General features: G+C 50.6%; 1 protein-coding gene across 1 annotated transcript; it reads right to left on the bottom strand.

Moving 5' to 3' along the window:
* Positions 1-3,692: 3,692 nt before the first annotated feature.
* On the bottom strand, positions 3,693-15,359 carry LOC104554378 (acyl-CoA (8-3)-desaturase). Its single transcript, XM_061998982.1, has 12 exons — positions 15,091-15,359; positions 12,157-12,267; positions 11,676-11,873; positions 10,789-10,890; positions 10,478-10,606; positions 9,184-9,244; positions 8,985-9,061; positions 7,814-7,911; positions 7,404-7,500; positions 6,763-6,842; positions 6,214-6,339; positions 3,693-5,362 (listed from the first exon to the last, which is right to left on the bottom strand). The coding sequence occupies exons 1-12, from the start codon at positions 15,283-15,285 to the stop codon at positions 5,311-5,313; spliced, it is 1,326 nt and encodes a 441-aa protein (XP_061854966.1). The 5' UTR covers positions 15,286-15,359; the 3' UTR covers positions 3,693-5,310.
* Between the last annotated feature and the right edge of the window lie 2,432 nt (positions 15,360-17,791).

Below are 17,791 nucleotides of genomic sequence, written 5' to 3'. Positions count from 1 at the left end.
AACCTGAACAACCCCTGTGAATCAGAGGGCCTGAAGCACTGTTGTCTTCCCAGAAAGACTCTGCCTTTGACATCCATACAGGAGATACTTGGGATGTCCAGAGAGCTGTAGGAGTTAGCAACACCACTTATACACCAAGAAACATATAGCAGTGAAAACAGTCTTCCCAGAGAGCTGAGTTCTGTCAGCAATGGTCATCTAAACTCAGCAGTTTAACACAATGCAAATGCATCTCCAGAGGCAAGTCCCTGTATTTCATAGACTCATAGAATGGTAGGGACCTTTATAGATCACCTAGTCCAACCCCCCAAACTCCTACTTACCATGAGTAGGAGTTTTAACCCTGCTAAGACAGCCTTTGAAGAGATTAATCCTAACCCAAGCAGAGAACAACTTTTACAACACTCCCACGAGGCTGCTCAGGTATCCTGATGTGATTCCACCTTCACTCTCCAAAGCCTTGGTAGAAGGAGGAAGAAGGAGATGGGAAAAAAGAACACACTTGACAGTAGAGGCAAAACAGTAAGAAATCTGTCCCCTAACAGACCCAGGCAGGAGTTCCAACGTGGAGGGACCGTGTCACAAACACTCTTCTAGGAGCCTCCTTGTTGTTCCCCTGGGAAGCCTCAGCCACCATCAAGTAGGTTTCTGAGCACTGGACAAGTTACAAAGCTACTTAAACCCAGCTGGTTTTGTTATGTGAAGTACTTTTCTTTCTACTTTTGATTGCACAAACATTCAACCTCCTTTTTAAGCCTCATCAGGAATAAGCCATCATTCAAGGCCCCAGTGGCCATGGTTCAGAGGATGGAGACAGACACAGTGTCTCGGGGTGGATGACTCAGTGAAGTACTTGCAAACAAGGAGGGAAAGTAAATCTGGTCTAGAAAACCCAGTTGCCTGTAAGCATTTATCTGCCCCCCCAAAGATTAGTCTTTGTAGCAGATGTCTCATTGAATCACAGAATGGAGTGGGTTGGAAGGGACCTTAAAGATCACCTGGTTCCACTCCCCTGCCATGGGCAGGGACACCTTCCACCAGCCCAGCCTGCTCCAAGCCCCATCCAACCTGCCCTTGGACACTTCCAGAGATGGAGCAGCCACAGCTTTTCTGGGGAACCTGTGTCAGTGCCTCAGCACCCTCACAGGGGAAAGCTTCTTCCTAAAATCTAACCTAAAGCTCACCTCTTTCAGTTGAAAGACATTACCTCTTATGCTGCTTCCTCCATGCTTTTGTCCCTCTCCAGCTTTCTTAGGGACTGGAAGCTGCTGTAAGGTCTACCCCAGAGTCTTCTGCAGGCTGAACAACCCCAACTCTCTCAGCCTGTCTTCATTTGAAGGAATGAAAGCCTCCCTCATTTGAAAGAAGTCATTTACTCAGGGCTGGAGCCCTCTCTTCATCCAATGACACTCAACTGGAAAATAGTTCAAGCCTTACAAAGCTCAGGCTGCAGCTTTTAAGACCCCAGGCAAATGCCTGATGAATTTGTTCTCCTTTGAACACCCGTGGGACCTATCTCATCTCCCAACATCCACATCCCATGGAGGCTCAAGACTGACAGGCTTCACCTGGGGTGTAAAGGCTCTGTCTTCATCCCTAACTAAGCTTTGCTACAGTCCCAGTGGTTAACAATTATCCTATTCATTAAGCCTCTCATTAACACCATATAATTGAAACACTTCATTGCCCAACCTGCCACAGTTGTGGCAGGGAATAGGGTCTGTGTGCAGGATGTGTGAATGCAACACACAAACCCTCACAACTCCCATCTTTGAGCAATTACTGACAGCAGATTAATCCCTCTCCCCTGATCTCTCATGATCAGAGGAGAATTCATTGTTATGCTGATGAAATCAGCACCAGGTATGTAACACACCTTTCATTTCCTAGTGTTTAGGCTGAACTGAAACAAAGAGCCAGAAGCAAAAGGCCTGAGGAGCTATTCCTGCTCCCAAGCCAAGGTTCTTTTAACAGTCTGAGCTGCTGCAGAGGAGCTAATGCTTTGCTCAGGGAGCTCTAGCAGTTCCCTCTCACAACCAGCTGAAAGTTGCTTTGGGTTGAGCATTAATTTCACATTCACTTCCTTGAAGTGGACAAAAAAGGTCAGCTAATGCAGGACTGGAGTGCTTGAAACACTGCTGCAAGGGAGGCTGGATGTTGTTCCCCTCTGATGCCCCACTGCCACCCTGTGGCTACTTCACAAGGCTCAGCTTCCACCTTTTGAGGCTCAACTGAGAAGCCAAAGGGTTTCCAGTAAATGGCAAGCCTGGGGCTGGTGGTGTTCCAACAAAAAGGTCTCACTGCGTGTTCAGAGAAGCTGGACTTGCCTTTGAATACTGTTACCTTTCAATATGAGATGTCTCTGTAGCCACTGTGGACTACAAACAGCCCAGTTATCACAGAAGCTGTCACACAGCTTATTCCTCCTCTTGAGCTGCCATACACCCAGGGAACTTCTGCCAACAGACCTGCATGTGCTGGACTCAGGTTCCCTTTCAAGCTTCACCCTTTAGGATTGTCAATCTCTTTGTGTTCTTTTTTCCAGGCAGCTGCTTTATGGGATGTTTCCTCCTTATTATGGCTGAGAAAACACCAGAGTTTCCAAAGTCTGAGGCACCAAAGTGGAACTGAGACACATTTTCTTCAACTCCTAACTCACCCCAACTCCAATCCATCTGCACTGGTCAAAATGAAGCATGTAGGTGCTGAATGTTCTGACTGGGCATTTAGGAAAATAACCCAAACCTCAACATTGCTGAACATTTCTGACCTACAAGTGACATTTCTGCCACAATCCATCTGGCCATGAATTGAGCTGAAACCTGTCTGTCTTCCTTCAAGACACACTGGGAGTACTTGCACTTCTTCATGACTATCATGAAGAGCAGCTCAGTTCCTTCTCTCATCAGAGGTGGCTGAAAAATCTGCCCTGATAAAAGAGGGAGAGTGCTTTTCCTGCCCCTTCAAACCATCCTGTGTGTATGTCTGAATTAAAGGCTCATTGGGCTAGAGAAAGAGAGGAGTGAACCTGATCCTCAAACCTGGCAGTTGTGGCCAAAACAGGAGATGGAAACATTCCTGCTACCAGGACATTGTCTGGTTTTATTCAGGGGCCAAAATTCAGAGTGGTGAAACGTGAGTTATAAAGATGGAATGTCTCTAGAGGACTTGTGAAGCCTTCCTTCAGTGTTTTCCCCAGCTTAGGCAGCTCCCCACTTGTCCAGCCTGCTTTGTACATCCAAAGAGCCTCACCTGGAGGATTGGAGCTCCTTATGAAGAAGTCAAATAGCTCTCCTGACTACCATCACAAGACTTCTGGTTCCCTGTGGCATCAGGTCAACACTCCAAAGTCGAAGGGAACCTCTGGCAGTGCCATGAAGTTTCACCTGAGAGCTGATTGCCTGTAAAGTCCTTACAGAACAACATCAAACATGCCTTCCTACATGTGAAGTTACCCACCTTCCACGAGCCATGGCTACAGCCTGTCCCTTTCCTCCTCATTCTGGTGGGATTCAATTTGGTTCATTGCTTGTGCTTCACACAAGCACATTCCCTTCCTCCAAAATCCAAGTGCTGAGGTTTGGGACAGTTCTCTCTCTCTTTGCAGCCCTGCACTGGCATTTGTTCCACATTTTAGACAGTGCAGACTCTTGCACAGACATATTTTACTCTGATGACAGCAAGAACTGATAAGGCATTTTATTAGACTTTCCTCCATCAACAGGTCTAGTAATTAGAGGGAAAGAAACAGAGCAGGAATAAAAAACAAGGCAAAAGAGTAACTAAGGCCCATTTTCTTTATGGTCTTTATCAACACAAACCAATGACTTAATGATTCTACTATCATTACCCATGACAATTTTCTTCTGTGCTTAACAACAGTCTTGGTGGGTGAAGATGCACTTCTTCCATCCCTTCATACACCATCCTTTCTGAATGTTGGTAAGAAAAAGCACCTCAAAAGCAACCTTCTGGAGACCAAACCAGCTGCCCCTGAGGTGCCAGGGTGATGGAGTCATCTTCCTCAGTGCTATATCCAATCTGGCACCTGGAACATTGGTGCAGCAAATAAAGACACCAGGAAATGCTGCCAGGTGAATGAACACTCCAATAAATCAGCCAGCACATGCTCTCCTGGGGTGTGTTTTGAAGGCAGGTGATTAACAGAGAGAGAACAGCAATGCACTGGCTGACCTGTGCCTACAGGTACACAGCCCCATGACTCCTGCCAAGTTCAAAAGTGGAGATGCATTTAAACAGCTCCTCAGAACCCCTCACACTTGTACACCTTCAGTTAATTTGCCTGCAGCTCACACAGCAACACCTCCTGCTCCACAGGCCAGAAGTCAGGAGTCCTCTCTGCTTAATAAATCACTTTAACAAAGGTGAAGCTTCAGGTGAGCAGGCACCAATTACACCTTGGCTTCCTTGGTCACTCTTGTAGAGATTTCAGCCTCTTCTGACCTTCACTCCCAGGTTCAATAAGGCTCAGAAGTACGGCACTGCCACCACCTGCAGAGACTCCATGGGAGGTTACCTGCAGGCAGGTAACTGGGAGGCTTCCACCACAGGAGAGATGTGGAGGGCAGCATTCCCACAGGTGCAGCATGCCAAGCTCTCACATCTGCATGCTCATGGAATAAGCTCTGCTGTCTTCTTTCTCCACCTCAATGAGGGCTCTATTTACACACTTTCCCCCCCCCCTCATGCTTATTCCTCTAGAACTGCTGCCTTCACCTCCTCTGCCTCACCCACACATGTACAAATTGGTTTGGGCTTTCATGTGCTTGTCCCTTGGGTTTGGGCACCTTCTGTTGCCATTGTTAATTACATCCAGGTATTTGAAAACACTGTACCTATACAATTCCTTATTGCTTCCACATTTTAGTAACTCCTGTGCTCTTTGAAGTTCAGACTGCCTCAGCTTTCTTGCTATATTCATGAAAGCCACCTCACAAAGGGCTATGTTAGCTAAGAGGCTTCCCTCCTATGTACTCAGCAAATGAGGATCTGTTCCCAGCCCCAAAGCTGCCTCCACACCTTGGTGGAACATAACCTCCTCCATTTAGCTTTTCCCCCTAATTCAGCACCAAAGAAGAGGAATTGAAAGAAGCACGAGAAGAATTAAGAACACATCCTTAAAAAAAACCCAAAAAGCAATCATATTCATCACATCCAGTGGAGTTAAGCTGTGCCACCTCCAGCCTCTGGCTTAGCCAGCTCTCTCTCCTCTGTGCAGCATCTTCATGGTGACCACCACCTCAGGAGGCAACAGGGCTGGGGAACTCCTCTGCAAGGATCCACTGCTTCTTATTTATGTAGGTAGGCATCGAGCCAGAGCTCCCCTGAATCTTTCAAAGAGCTGCCAAGAGAGAATCACATTTCCTTAGACACAGGGTAATGAAATGTAGCATCCAGAAAGCTGAGCCTTGTGGGAAGAGTTCCCACCTGAAGATTAAGCAAAAGAGATCATGGAATGGTTTAGCTTGGAAAGGACCTTTATAAAGGTCATCTAGCCCAACTCTCTGTGATGAGCAGGGACACCTTCAACTAGATCAGGTTGCTCAGAGATCTTTAGAGGAGAGGCAATGTAAAACTACAGCTCCCTGGAAAGATGAAGAGCCACCAAACCACTGGGGCTACACCAGACAAAGACTGGAAAGCTAAAGCAAACTTCATTAGGATGAAAACAAAAAGGAGCAAGCGTGGCAGAAGAGCCAGGTGCCTTTGCAATGGAGTGAGAAGTATCTGGGGGGCAAGGAGGGGAAGCAAGGAAGGGAAAAAGAAAGAATGAATGACAGTTCAAACTCATCTTTGTGAAAACACATCTTTCCTTGGAGCATGTTCCTATGTGACCTGACTTAGATGGACCTGCTTCTGCAGGGGAGCTGGACTAGATGATCTCTTCCAACCCCTACCACTCTATGAGTCTATGACACTTGGAGACAAAGGTGTCAGACCTGGCATCTACTGACCTCTGAGTCTCCAAAGGAGAGCTGAAGAAAAGGGGCTCTCCATCATGCCATTCCCACCGATGCCTTCTGCCTGCTGGGTACTGCCACCAGCACCATGGCTGAAGTTCTCCAATTCCTTCCATTGCCATCTATACTACCTTACAGCTCTTCACAGAGCTTCTGCTCCTCCCCTTCCCACCTGTTCCCTCTGTGGCAGTGGAAGCCCCTTCCCTCAGGGATGCAGAGGGGTGGTACGTACTGCACTATGTCTGCAAAGGCGGTGAGCAGCGGCTTGCACTGGTACTCGATGCCGTGTTTGGCACACAGGGACTTCACCAGAGGAGCCACCTTCCAGTAGTTGTGTCGTGGCATGGTAGGGAAAAGGCTGTGGGAAAAAGACATGCTGAGTCAATGACACTCCACACAATTCCTGCCCCTCTTCCTGGGCTTAAACCTGGGGATGCCTCAACCTCCCCTTCTGCCCACAGCCCTGAGTGCTCTGCAGTGGTTGCCCTCACACTTCAGGCAGTGTCTGTGCTAAGCAGTAGGCTGGTTAATTCTCACTCCTGTGCCATGCTGTTCATATCCCAAGTGATGCTGGTACTCACCAGCGAGTGCTCCAAACGTTTTCCAGCCCATTCCTTAAGTTTCCATTCCATCCCCACATTAAAAGCACAACATTTAGCCCCATCATCTTTTGTTCTTGGGTTAGCTGACAGAGAGGCAGGCACCTCCAAGGCTCTCCACACCTCGTGTAACTTGCACTCCTTGAAACTCCCTCACATCCCCAACTCATCCTTCAACTCACTGGTGCTCGATTTGGAAGTTCAGATGCCCACTAAACCAGTCATTGAAGAAGGACTGATGAACGTTACAGGTTGCCTGGAGCTGAGAGAAAAGAAACAAGCGATGCCAAAGCGTTGTTTGAAGGATGCCCCTTCTCTTACGTGCGGCAAACACAACAACAAGCAAGTTCCTTATCATCACATGCCTTCCAGCTGAACACAGCAGCTTCAAGAACTACCTCCAGCCAACAGGACACGGCCAGGTCATGGCAGACAATTACTAGGGACATAATTTAGGGGAACAGACTTGACTTCCCCGGTGAGACAAGCCTTAACAACCACCCCTTCCACCTCCCCCACTTAAAAACCTGTGTAATGGCTTCACAAGTTAAGCAAGACAGAGCATACAAGACCTGCATCCTTTGTTTCCAGAGCACTGTAGCACCTCTAATCACTTCCCTTGAGGTATCTGAAGCCTCTATCCCACTTCTGCACCTTCTCTCTTTGCACTCATCACTCCCTTCACACAGCGAGGACAAGGTGCTTAGTTTTGCTCCCTCAGTTCCCATCCCTTCTGCAATCAGCTCTCTTGGGTGTTGTTGTGCACCTAGAACTATTAACTTCTCACCTTCAAAGCCAGAGGTCTCTGGAAAGAAGGTCTTACCTGGGTAGAGAACCAGTCCACGTTCTTATCATAATCAATGTGCATCGGGATGTGGTTCATTTGTGTAATCCAGACAAACCAGTTACTCTCTATAAACCTGTGCACACAAACACACCCAAACCCATCACTGATCTCACACCTGTGCCAGAACAAGTCAGCACAAAACACTTGTGCACGTGCAACACACACATTGCTTGACAGAATGAACACCAGGGACCCCCAAAGAGCTAGTCAGCAGATGTGACCTACACACACACCCTCTGCACAGACACTTCCCACCTCCTGAAAGGCAGGAGGCAGCAGAACGAGGAGCCAATGAGAAGGATGACCATGAGGCTGAAAAGAAGCTGACACCAAGGATCCATAAGAACTGGGGAGAGACAATGGAGGAATGATAAGTTGAATAATACCTGACTAAGAGATGAAGCCCCAGGACACCTTTCACCCCCAACAAGGGCACGTAGGTGAGAAAGAATCGGATGTAGAAGGTCAGCATCCAGGCCAGGTCCTGTGGCACAGGGAACAGATCAAACCTCATGAAGGAGGAAGAATTACTGGCTTCTGAATTTACCATCCACTCTATGTTACATCTGTAACTGGTAAGATTTCTCCTCCCTGGTCCCATCACAAAGCAATCTGACACACAGCCACCCCCCAGCCCTTCCTGTGCTTGGGAATTATCCTGGTCTTATGAGCCCAGCACAGGGTAAACCCTAGAGAGGACATGCTCTAAAGCATCACAAGTTCCTCTGGATCCAAAGGGAAAGCAAGCAGTGAGGAAACAAAAAAAGCCCCTAGCCAATTAAAAGAACAAAGAGCTCTGGTTTACTTCCACCTCATCCTTTTTTTGTCCTCTTCACATTTCTGGCAACTCTTCTTTCCCTCGTGCTCCTTCTCTCCTGACTGTCCCATCTCCCAGGCAGGCATAAGACATCCAAGATGCCTTGTCTCTAGCTCTGACATTTCAGAGGAGAGCATCTTTTTCCTGCACCATCTCCCTAAAGCCCGTGTCCCATCTCAAGAGCCTGGATTTGCCCACCATAAGCCATCTCCCTAGCAACTCCAGGAACTGTGGGCATTCAGTTTTAGGCTACCTGAATGCTACTCTACTTCTAAGCTCTTCATTTTGCAAAATGCAGGTGCACTGAATCCTCCTCCAAGCCCTCCTCATTTCTGCTGCCTTTCCCCTTTCCCTGTGCCCACAGGTTTGGATTGTATTGCTCTAGGGGAAAACAGAAAGAAAGTGGCCAGAATGATGACATCTACCTTCAACTAGTCTCTCGTGTTACCTGAAGGACAAGTTCTGCATGAACATCAACCCTGCAGCAGGATGAGTGCTTCCAGATGCTCACACATCCCAGAATGACAGATGATCATGTCTTTACCCAACTGTGAGTGAACCTTTCCCAGGGCTGTGTGCAAGGTGCCCTCTCTCCCTCACCAAACATTGTTCCTCAGATCATATGCCCACATCCCTTGCCACAGATACCCAGCTCAGAGCTCCTCCCAGGGATTGCCCTGCACTGAAATGCATCTGTAGAAGCAGGAGAAGTCACCACTGGCAACGTGGAGCTGACTTACCACCCACTGCTTCCGCTGAACTGCGAAGTAGAATATGTACCACTGGAAGTAAAGAGGCACCAGAGCTGGGGGGCCAACTAGAAAGGGGAAACAGATGGCAGAGACATTAGCAATAGTCCCTTTCAGCTCAGAGAGAAGGACTGGATAAAGGAAGGGGTTGAATGGATGCTGCCCATAGAACTGCAAAAGGGTTACTCACTGATGAAGAAGTACTTGTGCTGGTGGTTATAAGGCATGAATTTCTTCTTTTGTACACCAAGCTGTTAAAACAAGCACATTACTCAAGCTGGGAAGAACTTTTATTTCCCTGAGAGGGGTGTGAGCCCCTGTGCCAGGCTGCCCAGGGAGCTGGGGGAGTGCCCAGCCCTGCAGGCATCCCAAAGCCATGGGGCTGAGGTGCTGAGGGCTGTGGGTCAGTGATGGGCTGGGCAGAGGGAGGGCTCCAGCAGCTCCAAGGCCTTTCCCAAGCAAAACAATCTGATGACTCTAAGACAGCCACAGCCATCTGTCTAAACACTCCTGGCCATGCTTTCAATGACAGGCATACTCAGATACCTCCTAACCTTTGGAAAAGGTGTCCTAGCAAACCACAGCAGCAATCACCAAGCCATTGGCTTCACCATCCCCTGGACCTTCCACCTAGGACTGCTGGGAGAAGTTTTCATCCCTGCCTTGCCTCACAGTGACTTGCACTGGAAGCTCGTTCCCAGCAGAGGGCACAACTGCCCAACGCTTCAATCCAAACCCAGGAGGCACTGAGAGGAGTTTGCTGCCAGTACAAAGCTTGAGGGAAACCAAAATGCTGAAGCCATCCCACTAACTTCAGAGCTGTACGAGAAACAGAGCTGGACTTCAGATGGGAGCAAGCCTGACACCCACTGCCAGACTGAGACCACTGAAATCTGGTCACTAACTGTCCTTTACCCACTGCTCCATTCCCCATTACACTGTAATTACTATGAGAACAACTTGCAGTCTTATCTCCATGCATGTGCCAGGCTCTCCCCAGAGCCACGTGAGCTTGGAACTGTGGCTTCACTGCAGTTGTAAAACATGGCAGAACAAGAACTCTTGTTAACTAGGTGAGAATAGAAAACTCTCAGAATTGCTGAAGTGTAAGGGAGGAATGTTAGGGAGTAGTGGGAGGCAAAGGAGCACAACATAAACCAGCAGGTCAACTCCAGGCACTTTCTGGATGTACTTCTCACTGTACAGGAGCATTTCTGGGGGTGGTTTTTAACCCTCAGGACAAGTTTGGACTGTGTATTGATTGTATGAGGCAAAAAAAACACTTAAAAAGCACAATTAAGGATATGGAAGCTAATGATGCACCAGGATCTTTTGCTCTTCTGGTTTCCCAAAGGCCAAGCTGCCCCTTCTCTACCTCCCTGAATCACAGACACAGCTCCATCCACCAAACCGACCAGTCACTCGTCTCCAAGCTCTCTGTGGCTCCCCAGTGCTGTAACCTCCCAGCTTCTGTCAGGTCTCACCTCTACAGAGAGTGGTTTTCCCAAAGCAAAAAACAAGGGGTGCATGTTAACATCAGGGTCCTTTCTGAAGCAGTTGGGTTTAGCGTGGTGTTGGAAGTGGAGGTGATTCCACCAGCTGGCTGGTGCTCCCTGCAGGAAGGGATGAGAACACAGTGCCATCAAGAGGTTGTATCTTCTGTCCCTCAGTCCTCCCTCCCCAGTGGCTCCTTGCATTTGCTTGCTTCTTATACTGAGATTGGAGAGGGAGGGGGTTTGACTGCAGAGCATCCCAGGGGAGGCTCTGGCAATCCCTCTCAGAACCCAGCGCCCACCTTCAGGTGGCCGATCACAAACTTGTGCACCCAGTGGTTCCATCTGGACTTGCTGAACACTGAAAGGTGTCCAAAATCATGCTGGAGCCAGCCAGCCTGGGCCTGCAATGCAAACACAAAATTAAGCACAGTGCTGCTGAGGGAAAAGGAAGACTCAGGAGGCTTCTGCAGCCGAGAAGGGCTTTCTCTTCTCCCACTCCCACGCTCCTCACAACACACCCTACACAGAGACAGCACTGCCACTACTAGGATCCCATCCAAATGCTTCCCTTCTGCTGTATACCAGTGCAATCCTAATGACTTTTTAGTCCCAGACAGTTGTTCTCATGGGGGGGGGGGGGGGGGGGGAAATAATGGGCAAAAAAAATCATGGAGCTGAGAACCAGCATTTATCCTCTGACAAAACTGCACTGAAATCAGCAACAAAGTCTCCTTTAAGGAGCAGCCTGCTGCTGCCTCCTCCAAGTACTTGTAATTCCAAGAGGATCAGCTGGCCACAGGAGAAATAGCTGGGGCTTTGAAGCTGCTCTGCCCTCTCCTCTAACTCCCTGCGAGTTCCCATGGGAACATGGTGGCTTGGCCCCTGCACACACAGTGCCTTGGAGTTCTGGCACCAGGGACCTCAGAAGTGCAGCACACATCATTGTGTGATGAAGGCTGGGAATAAGGAGGGCTTTGATGGGCTAAGGGAAGGAAAAAAGCAGGGCAAAGCCTGCTCTGCTGAGGAAGCATGTGGTGGCGTTGTGATTTCACCCCTTTCACCCAGGGAGAAGCAGGATTTGGGGCAAGTCCATGAAGATGAGACTTCTCCTGTGCTTATGGCAACAGGCATTGAAGCCTCAAAGGGGGGCTGCTGTTTGTGGGGCTGCTTTTGCCTCGCCCCTTACCTGGACCGTGCCTAGAAGCAATGCAGAGAGGAGGAAAGGCAGAGTGGATGCTCCAAAATACCAGATGGTGAGCCAAGCTGCAACATCCAACACCAAGATGTGACAGAGGTACAGCATGAAAAAGGTGAGGTTGGGGTTGAGAAGCCCCATCTTCTCCACGGCTGCACGGAGTTCACGGAAATCCTCCACCAGTTTTTTCTGTGGGGAGAACCCAAGAGCATCTGCTGGTCTGAAACACGCTTCAGGAGCTCAGTTTCCCCCTCTCCAGGAGCTCCTGTGGCAGTGGGGAATAGCTGAGGGTCACCTGGAGACAAATCTTCCCTAACACTACTAATAATGACACGAAGCAAAGGAGAAGCGTCAGAACAAGACAGTGATTCCAGGGGACACTGTGGCTTCCTGCACAGGGATTCCTGCCTGCCAGTAAGAGGAGTTAAACAGCCCCATTTCAACCCAAATACCAAGCTTTAAACACACTTACATTCTTACTGGGCTCGAAGCTGGGCTGATCTGGTGCCAGTTCCCCAATCAGGAGTGGCTTCATGTACTTTCTTACTAGTGTCTTGTCAAGATGAAAAGCTATGAAAGGATCCTGAAACACGGGACAGGGTGGAGAAAAACAATCACTCAGGTGTCAGCAAAGGAAATACACTTCACCATAGCCTGGGTTCAGCAGAAAGCAACCCAGCTAAGGGAGCTGAATCACATTTCACTGCCACAAACCTTCACACATCATCACTTGAAGCTGAACTTTCTGGATCGTTTCCTCTCTGGATGCTCTTAAGTGCAGCTCACCGAGAAACACAGGCTCACCCCTTTCTCTAATTCAGTATCTGAACAATTCACACCCTGCTGAACCTCAGGATCTCTCAACCACATACTCCTCTGCCTCTATTTTGCCTTCACCTTCCATCTTATTTCTCCCTCAAGCCCCATATCCTGAAGGGAAAGTCTGACTAGGGAGAGGAGCAAGACATCAGCACAAAACCTGCATCAGTGAGCTGAACTGGGATAAACAGGGGGAGAAGCAGAACACATGTAAAAAGGCCATTTGGGGTTTTTTTTTACATCCTCACCACTCAGAAGAGTCCCCTGTGGAGAAATCCTTTATCATTTAAATGTAATGTCAGTCTCCATGGCAGCCAGGTTATCACTAGAGATTCTATCCCCATATTCAGATTACAAACCCCCTGAGCACACGAGGCAGTTGGAGATCTATTTCCTACCCAAGATCTCCCATTTACCTCCTGTTGCACGTTTTTCTCCCCTATTAGCTTGTGCTTTACAATCTCCCTCAGCCTAAGGATGCTTTCTGAGCCAGTGTTTGCCCACAGTGCATCACCTGCCAAGCCTCCTGCACCAGGCACTGTGCAGCACTCTTCATCAGCAGCTTACCATTGCATGCTCTTCAAAGAAATGATCCTTTTAAAAGATCTCTAGTCAAGAAAAGGGTTAAAAAACCGTTTGATGCTGTGGGCCAGCCCCTTTGTAATTCAGATGTAGCATCCTCCTTGCTCAGGCTTTTTGTGAATGAGGGAGGGAAAGATGTGAGGAGGGCACAGGTCTGCATTTTCTCATTGGAAGTGGGGAAAAAAAGCCTGGGGAGCACGTGGGCAAAGCAGGAGGAGGGTGGTACCATATCTTTAAACCCACCCTTTCCACGGAGGCTGGAAAACCTGGCAGTGTTTTAACCTAATGTGAGGTTAATGGAGCAATCAGTGCTCCATTAACCAGCCTTCTGGAAATGACAGCACCCCAGTGGCATTCAAACTGGAACTGTTCTTTCTTTGCTTTCCTTTTTTGTTTGTTTGTTTGCTCTGGGTTTGAGGAACTTGATGCTTCTCTGGGGTTTTTTTTTCTTTCCTCCAGGACAAAACTGTTAGAAAAAGTGGAGCTGACTTGGCTGGGGTTCCTGAGGAGTCAGCACTTCAGCTGCACCCAGCAGAGACACAAACGATAAGGCTGAAAGAATGTGGTTGGCTGCAATCTGCCCATCTCCCTGTGCTCAGCCCACTGTGCTGAACAGGGGCTTCCAAAACCCAACTTCCACATCCTGAGCTCAGGAAGCAAGTGCAAACTCACCTGTGAGCTCCAGGTTGATATGTGTATGATGAAGTGGTGGCAAGCTGTGAGCTGATCTAGGTGAACGTGCTTCTGCAGGGGTTGGACTAGATGACCTCTAAAGGTCCCTTCCAACCCCTGCCATTCTATGATATGTCAGCCTTTCTGCTCAGGGACCAAACTGGACTGCAACAGAGTCCTTCAAAAACACTCTTGAGGTAGCTCCAACTTACATTTAGAGAATCACACAATCCTAAGGGTTGGAAGGGACTTTGAAAGCTCATCCAGTGCAACCCCCTGCCAGAGCAGGACCACCTAGAGCAGGGCACACAGAACTCCTCCAGCTGGGTTTGCATGTCTCCAGAGAAGGAGACTCCACAGCCCATTGCACAGAATCATAGACTCAATCCCTCACCGGGAAGAAACTCTTCCTTGTATTTCTTTGGAACCCCTTACTTTCTAGCTTGTACCCGTTGCCCCTTGTCCTATTTGGTTTGTACCCATGAAAAACACGAGCAGACAAAGAGAGGAAACACCTTGACAAAGCCACCCCACCCCCTGCTGCCTCTCCAACCGTTTCACTCCACTTTGCATCAGCCACCGGCGCTCAGGCATGAACGATTTCCCTTCTTAGCCTCAAAGACGACTTTCAGCAGCGCTGCCACCTCTGCGAAACGCGGCTACAAAGTCGGGGGAGGCTGAATGCATTCGTCCCCTTGCAAAAACCAAACCCACCCGGGCACACGCTTGATGCTGTTAACAAACAACTACATCGGGTGCTTCTGAGCAGCCCTGGCTGGACGCCGCAGGATCCTTATTTACTGCGCAGGGACGGTCGGGTTTTTAACCCCAGTTCTACGGCGGCTTGAGGACACTCTATTGTTACCCCTTCCTTGCGAAATCCCTGCGGTCCGCTCTGTGTCGTGGCACACACGAGCCGGCGCGGTGCGGGGACCGCTATGGGACGCGGTGCGGGGACGCGGTGCGGGGCCGCGGTGCGGGGCCGCGGTGCGGGGACCGCTATGGGACGCGGTGCGGGGCCGCGGTGCGGGGCTGCGGTGCGGAGACGCGGTGCGGGGATGTGGTGCGGGGACGCGGTGCGGGGACGCGGTGCGGGGACACGGTGCGGGGACGCGGTGCGGGGACGCGGTGCGGGGACACGGTGCGGGGACACGGTGCGGGGACACGGTGCGGGGACACGGCCCAATCTGCCTCGCTCGCCTCCCACCGCCGCGTTTCTATCCCCGGTGACCCTCCTCCACGCGTGCCCGCCGCTCGCCCCTCCCCACCCCCGCTCACCCCGTCCCCATCCCTCCCCGGGATGCCCCGAGAGCCGGGGGCGGGGGTCGCTCACCGTGGCATCCTGCCCGGCGTAGTGACTGATGACCCGGGAGCCTCCGGGGTGCCTCCGGCAGAACTGGCTGATGTCGTACACCTTCCTCTCGATCACCAGCCACCGCTCCTGCGGCGCCGGCCCCCTCCCGTTCCGCTGCCCGATCTCCTCCCAGGTGAAGCGCCGCAGCGCCGGGCCGGGCCCGGAGTCCTCCATGGGCTGGGCTGGGCACCGCCGCGCTCCGCTCGCTGCCCGCCGAGCCCCCGCCGCGCTCCTTCCCCTCCGCGCACCGGCCCGCTCCGCCTCTCCCATTGGCTGCCGCCTCCGTCGGGCCCCGCCTCCTCGCGGTTTCCCCTCTCCCCATTGGGCGCCGCTCGCCCTTGCGCCCGCCCCCCGGGGCCCCGCGCGGCGGCCGGGCGGGGAGCGCTGGCCGCGGGGCCGTGGCGGCTGCCCCAGGGACCCGGCGGCAGCGCCGGGGATGCGGCTCCCCGGGCAGGCGGCTGCCAGCGCGGGGGTGGGCGCTGCAGGGCACGGAACAGGAGGAAACACCGAGCCTCCGCAGCAGGCAGCTGCCCGGCTTTCACAGCTGCAATAAACGGGTGGAAAACCGGCCCGGACAATGGTGGTGGATGGAGTCGGCTCCAGGGGAGGTTTACACTGGAGATTGGGAAGAGCTTTTTCTTTGAGAGGGTTGTGCCAGGCTGCCCAGGGAGCTGGGGGGGTGCCCAGCCCTGCAGGCATCCCAAAGCCGTGGGGGTGAGGTGCTGAGGGCCGTGGGTCAGTGCTGGGCTGGGCTCCAGCAGCTCCAAGGGCTTTTCCACCCAAAACGATTCTGTGATTCACTATGACAGGCTATAAGCAGAGGATGGAATTACCACGGATGCATTTGAGGGCACCCTGCAGACCCCATCGTGCTGGCTTGCTCAGAAAGCAGCTGCTCACAAGGTGCATCCCTAAAGGTGCTGATGCTGGGGCTACTTAAACACCTTCCCTTCCACCGGGGAAATGGGATAAATGCACCTTGGGGCAGGTTTTCCGATTGTATCAGGCTGTAGGGGAGCGGTTGATGTGCTGGAGGGCATGAAAGATGGGCAGGCTGACAACATCAACCCCTTCAGCGCCAGCAAATGCCAATTTCACGTCCTGAGGAGGTAGGAAACGTGAAAAAGGGATCAAAATGCTAAGTGGCTGATCCTAGAGCACTGGCTTGTTTGGAAGGAGAGAGCCTTGGGGGTCAGTGTTATGTGCCAGGTGAAGACACAGCCTGGAATATTACATCAGGAACCAGACACAGGATTTGGAGAAGGCAGGAAAGTCAAGGAGCCAAACCATCAACAGAGGAACGATGTGTAGGCTCTGCAGTGCAATTCACACCCCAGTTGCCTCTTTACAGACCACTATTACAACCTGCTTCTCCTCATGGACTGAGGATGCCTCATCTTCCCTCCTCCTGGTTTTGTTTTCCCTTTCCTCTCCGACTCTTCCATCTGCCCACCCTTTTTCAGCTCCCACAGCTTCTTTCCCTGTGGCTGTGTCGTGGCTACTGCTGCCTGGAGATGCAGCCAGAGGGAGGGAAGGTGTCACTGTGGGTACATCCTGGGATGTCTCTGCTTGATGGTGGTCTGGAGGCGATTCTTCAATGACAGACTACTGTGAATCGTGCTAAAACAGACCCATCTGTGTCAGACTTCGAACCAAACCGTTGTAAATGGATGTGAAAGTGCCTCTCCCCACAGCCAGCTCCCTCCCTGTTTCCCTCAGCAGCAACAGTCTGAACTCTCTTTACCCATTCCAACTTCCTTTGTTTCCCTTCACACCTTCCAGTCTGACCTAGTTATAGCAACTCCAGCCCAATGTAACCATAGAAACAAAAGACTCACCAGACTGCATCCCTCCTTGTTCTGAACATCACCCCATTCCTACATCACATCTCTCTGGCTCTCATCTTTACTTTCCTCCCCTTTAGCGATGCCACAGCTATTACCTCGAGCCAGGCATCCCTGCTTCTGCACATTGGCACTGTCTGCCTCAAAAGAAAAGCTTCCCTTCCCATCTCAGCTGAAATAAAGCTGCTTTGTGTGTTGACTGGTGACCAGCTCACTAACACACCCATAGCAGACACTCACAAAGAATGGCTTGCCTCTTTTTAAGTGTAACCATTAGAAGAGTAATCATTTCACCTTCTAGGTGGGGGTTTTTTTTGTGATTAAGGGATCTTAGCAATAGCCCCAAAAGCACCAGTGAGCTTGGTAAACTCCAGTCTTGTTCCTCTCATACACCTCCTCTGATTTCAGCAGGACCAGAAGCTGGAAGGGATTCTATTGCTATATCTAAGATTACATAGATATGAGGGATTATATTATATCATATATCATTATCCACAGACTGTCCCAGACAAATTATACACCCTTGAAACTGCCTTCAGAGCTTCTTCTGGCAAAATCCCTTTCTTTTCCCCTCAGTGGCTGATTCAGCCCAAGATCAGACATCATGATCCAGCTCCCAGGCAGCCTGTCATGTCCTACTACAAGCTGCCAGTTGTCAGCAGTGGTTGCTTCTCCTGCACTCACCACACTCAGGATCTCAGTGAGTCCCAGAGAGACAAGAATGAGATCTTTGTCATAAAGGCTGCAAAGCAAAAGCAGCTGCTGTCACACACTCACCAGCATCCTGCATCCAGCTGTGACTGTTGGTGTTAACAGGGAGTCAGTCATTGCTGGAA

This window comes from Colius striatus, chromosome 7 (assembly GCF_028858725.1).
Source record: "Colius striatus isolate bColStr4 chromosome 7, bColStr4.1.hap1, whole genome shotgun sequence".
Taxonomy (NCBI): Eukaryota; Metazoa; Chordata; class Aves; order Coliiformes; family Coliidae; genus Colius; species Colius striatus.
Note: the sequence above shows the minus strand (reverse complement) of the source record. Positions and strands in the feature narration are given on the sequence as shown.

Coding starts and splice junctions, on each gene's coding strand:
- LOC104554378 (XM_061998982.1), bottom strand. CDS start 15,285: ATGGAGGACTCCGGGCCCGGCCCGGCGCTGCGGCGCTTCACCTGGGAG. Junction 7,501..7,813: donor GGGCTTCATCTCTTAGTCAG/GTATTATTCAAC, acceptor TTGTGTGCACAG/GTTTATAGAGAGTAACTGGT. Junction 6,340..6,762: donor AACTTCCAAATCGAGCACCA/GTGAGTTGAAGG, acceptor TTTTTCCCACAG/CCTTTTCCCTACCATGCCAC.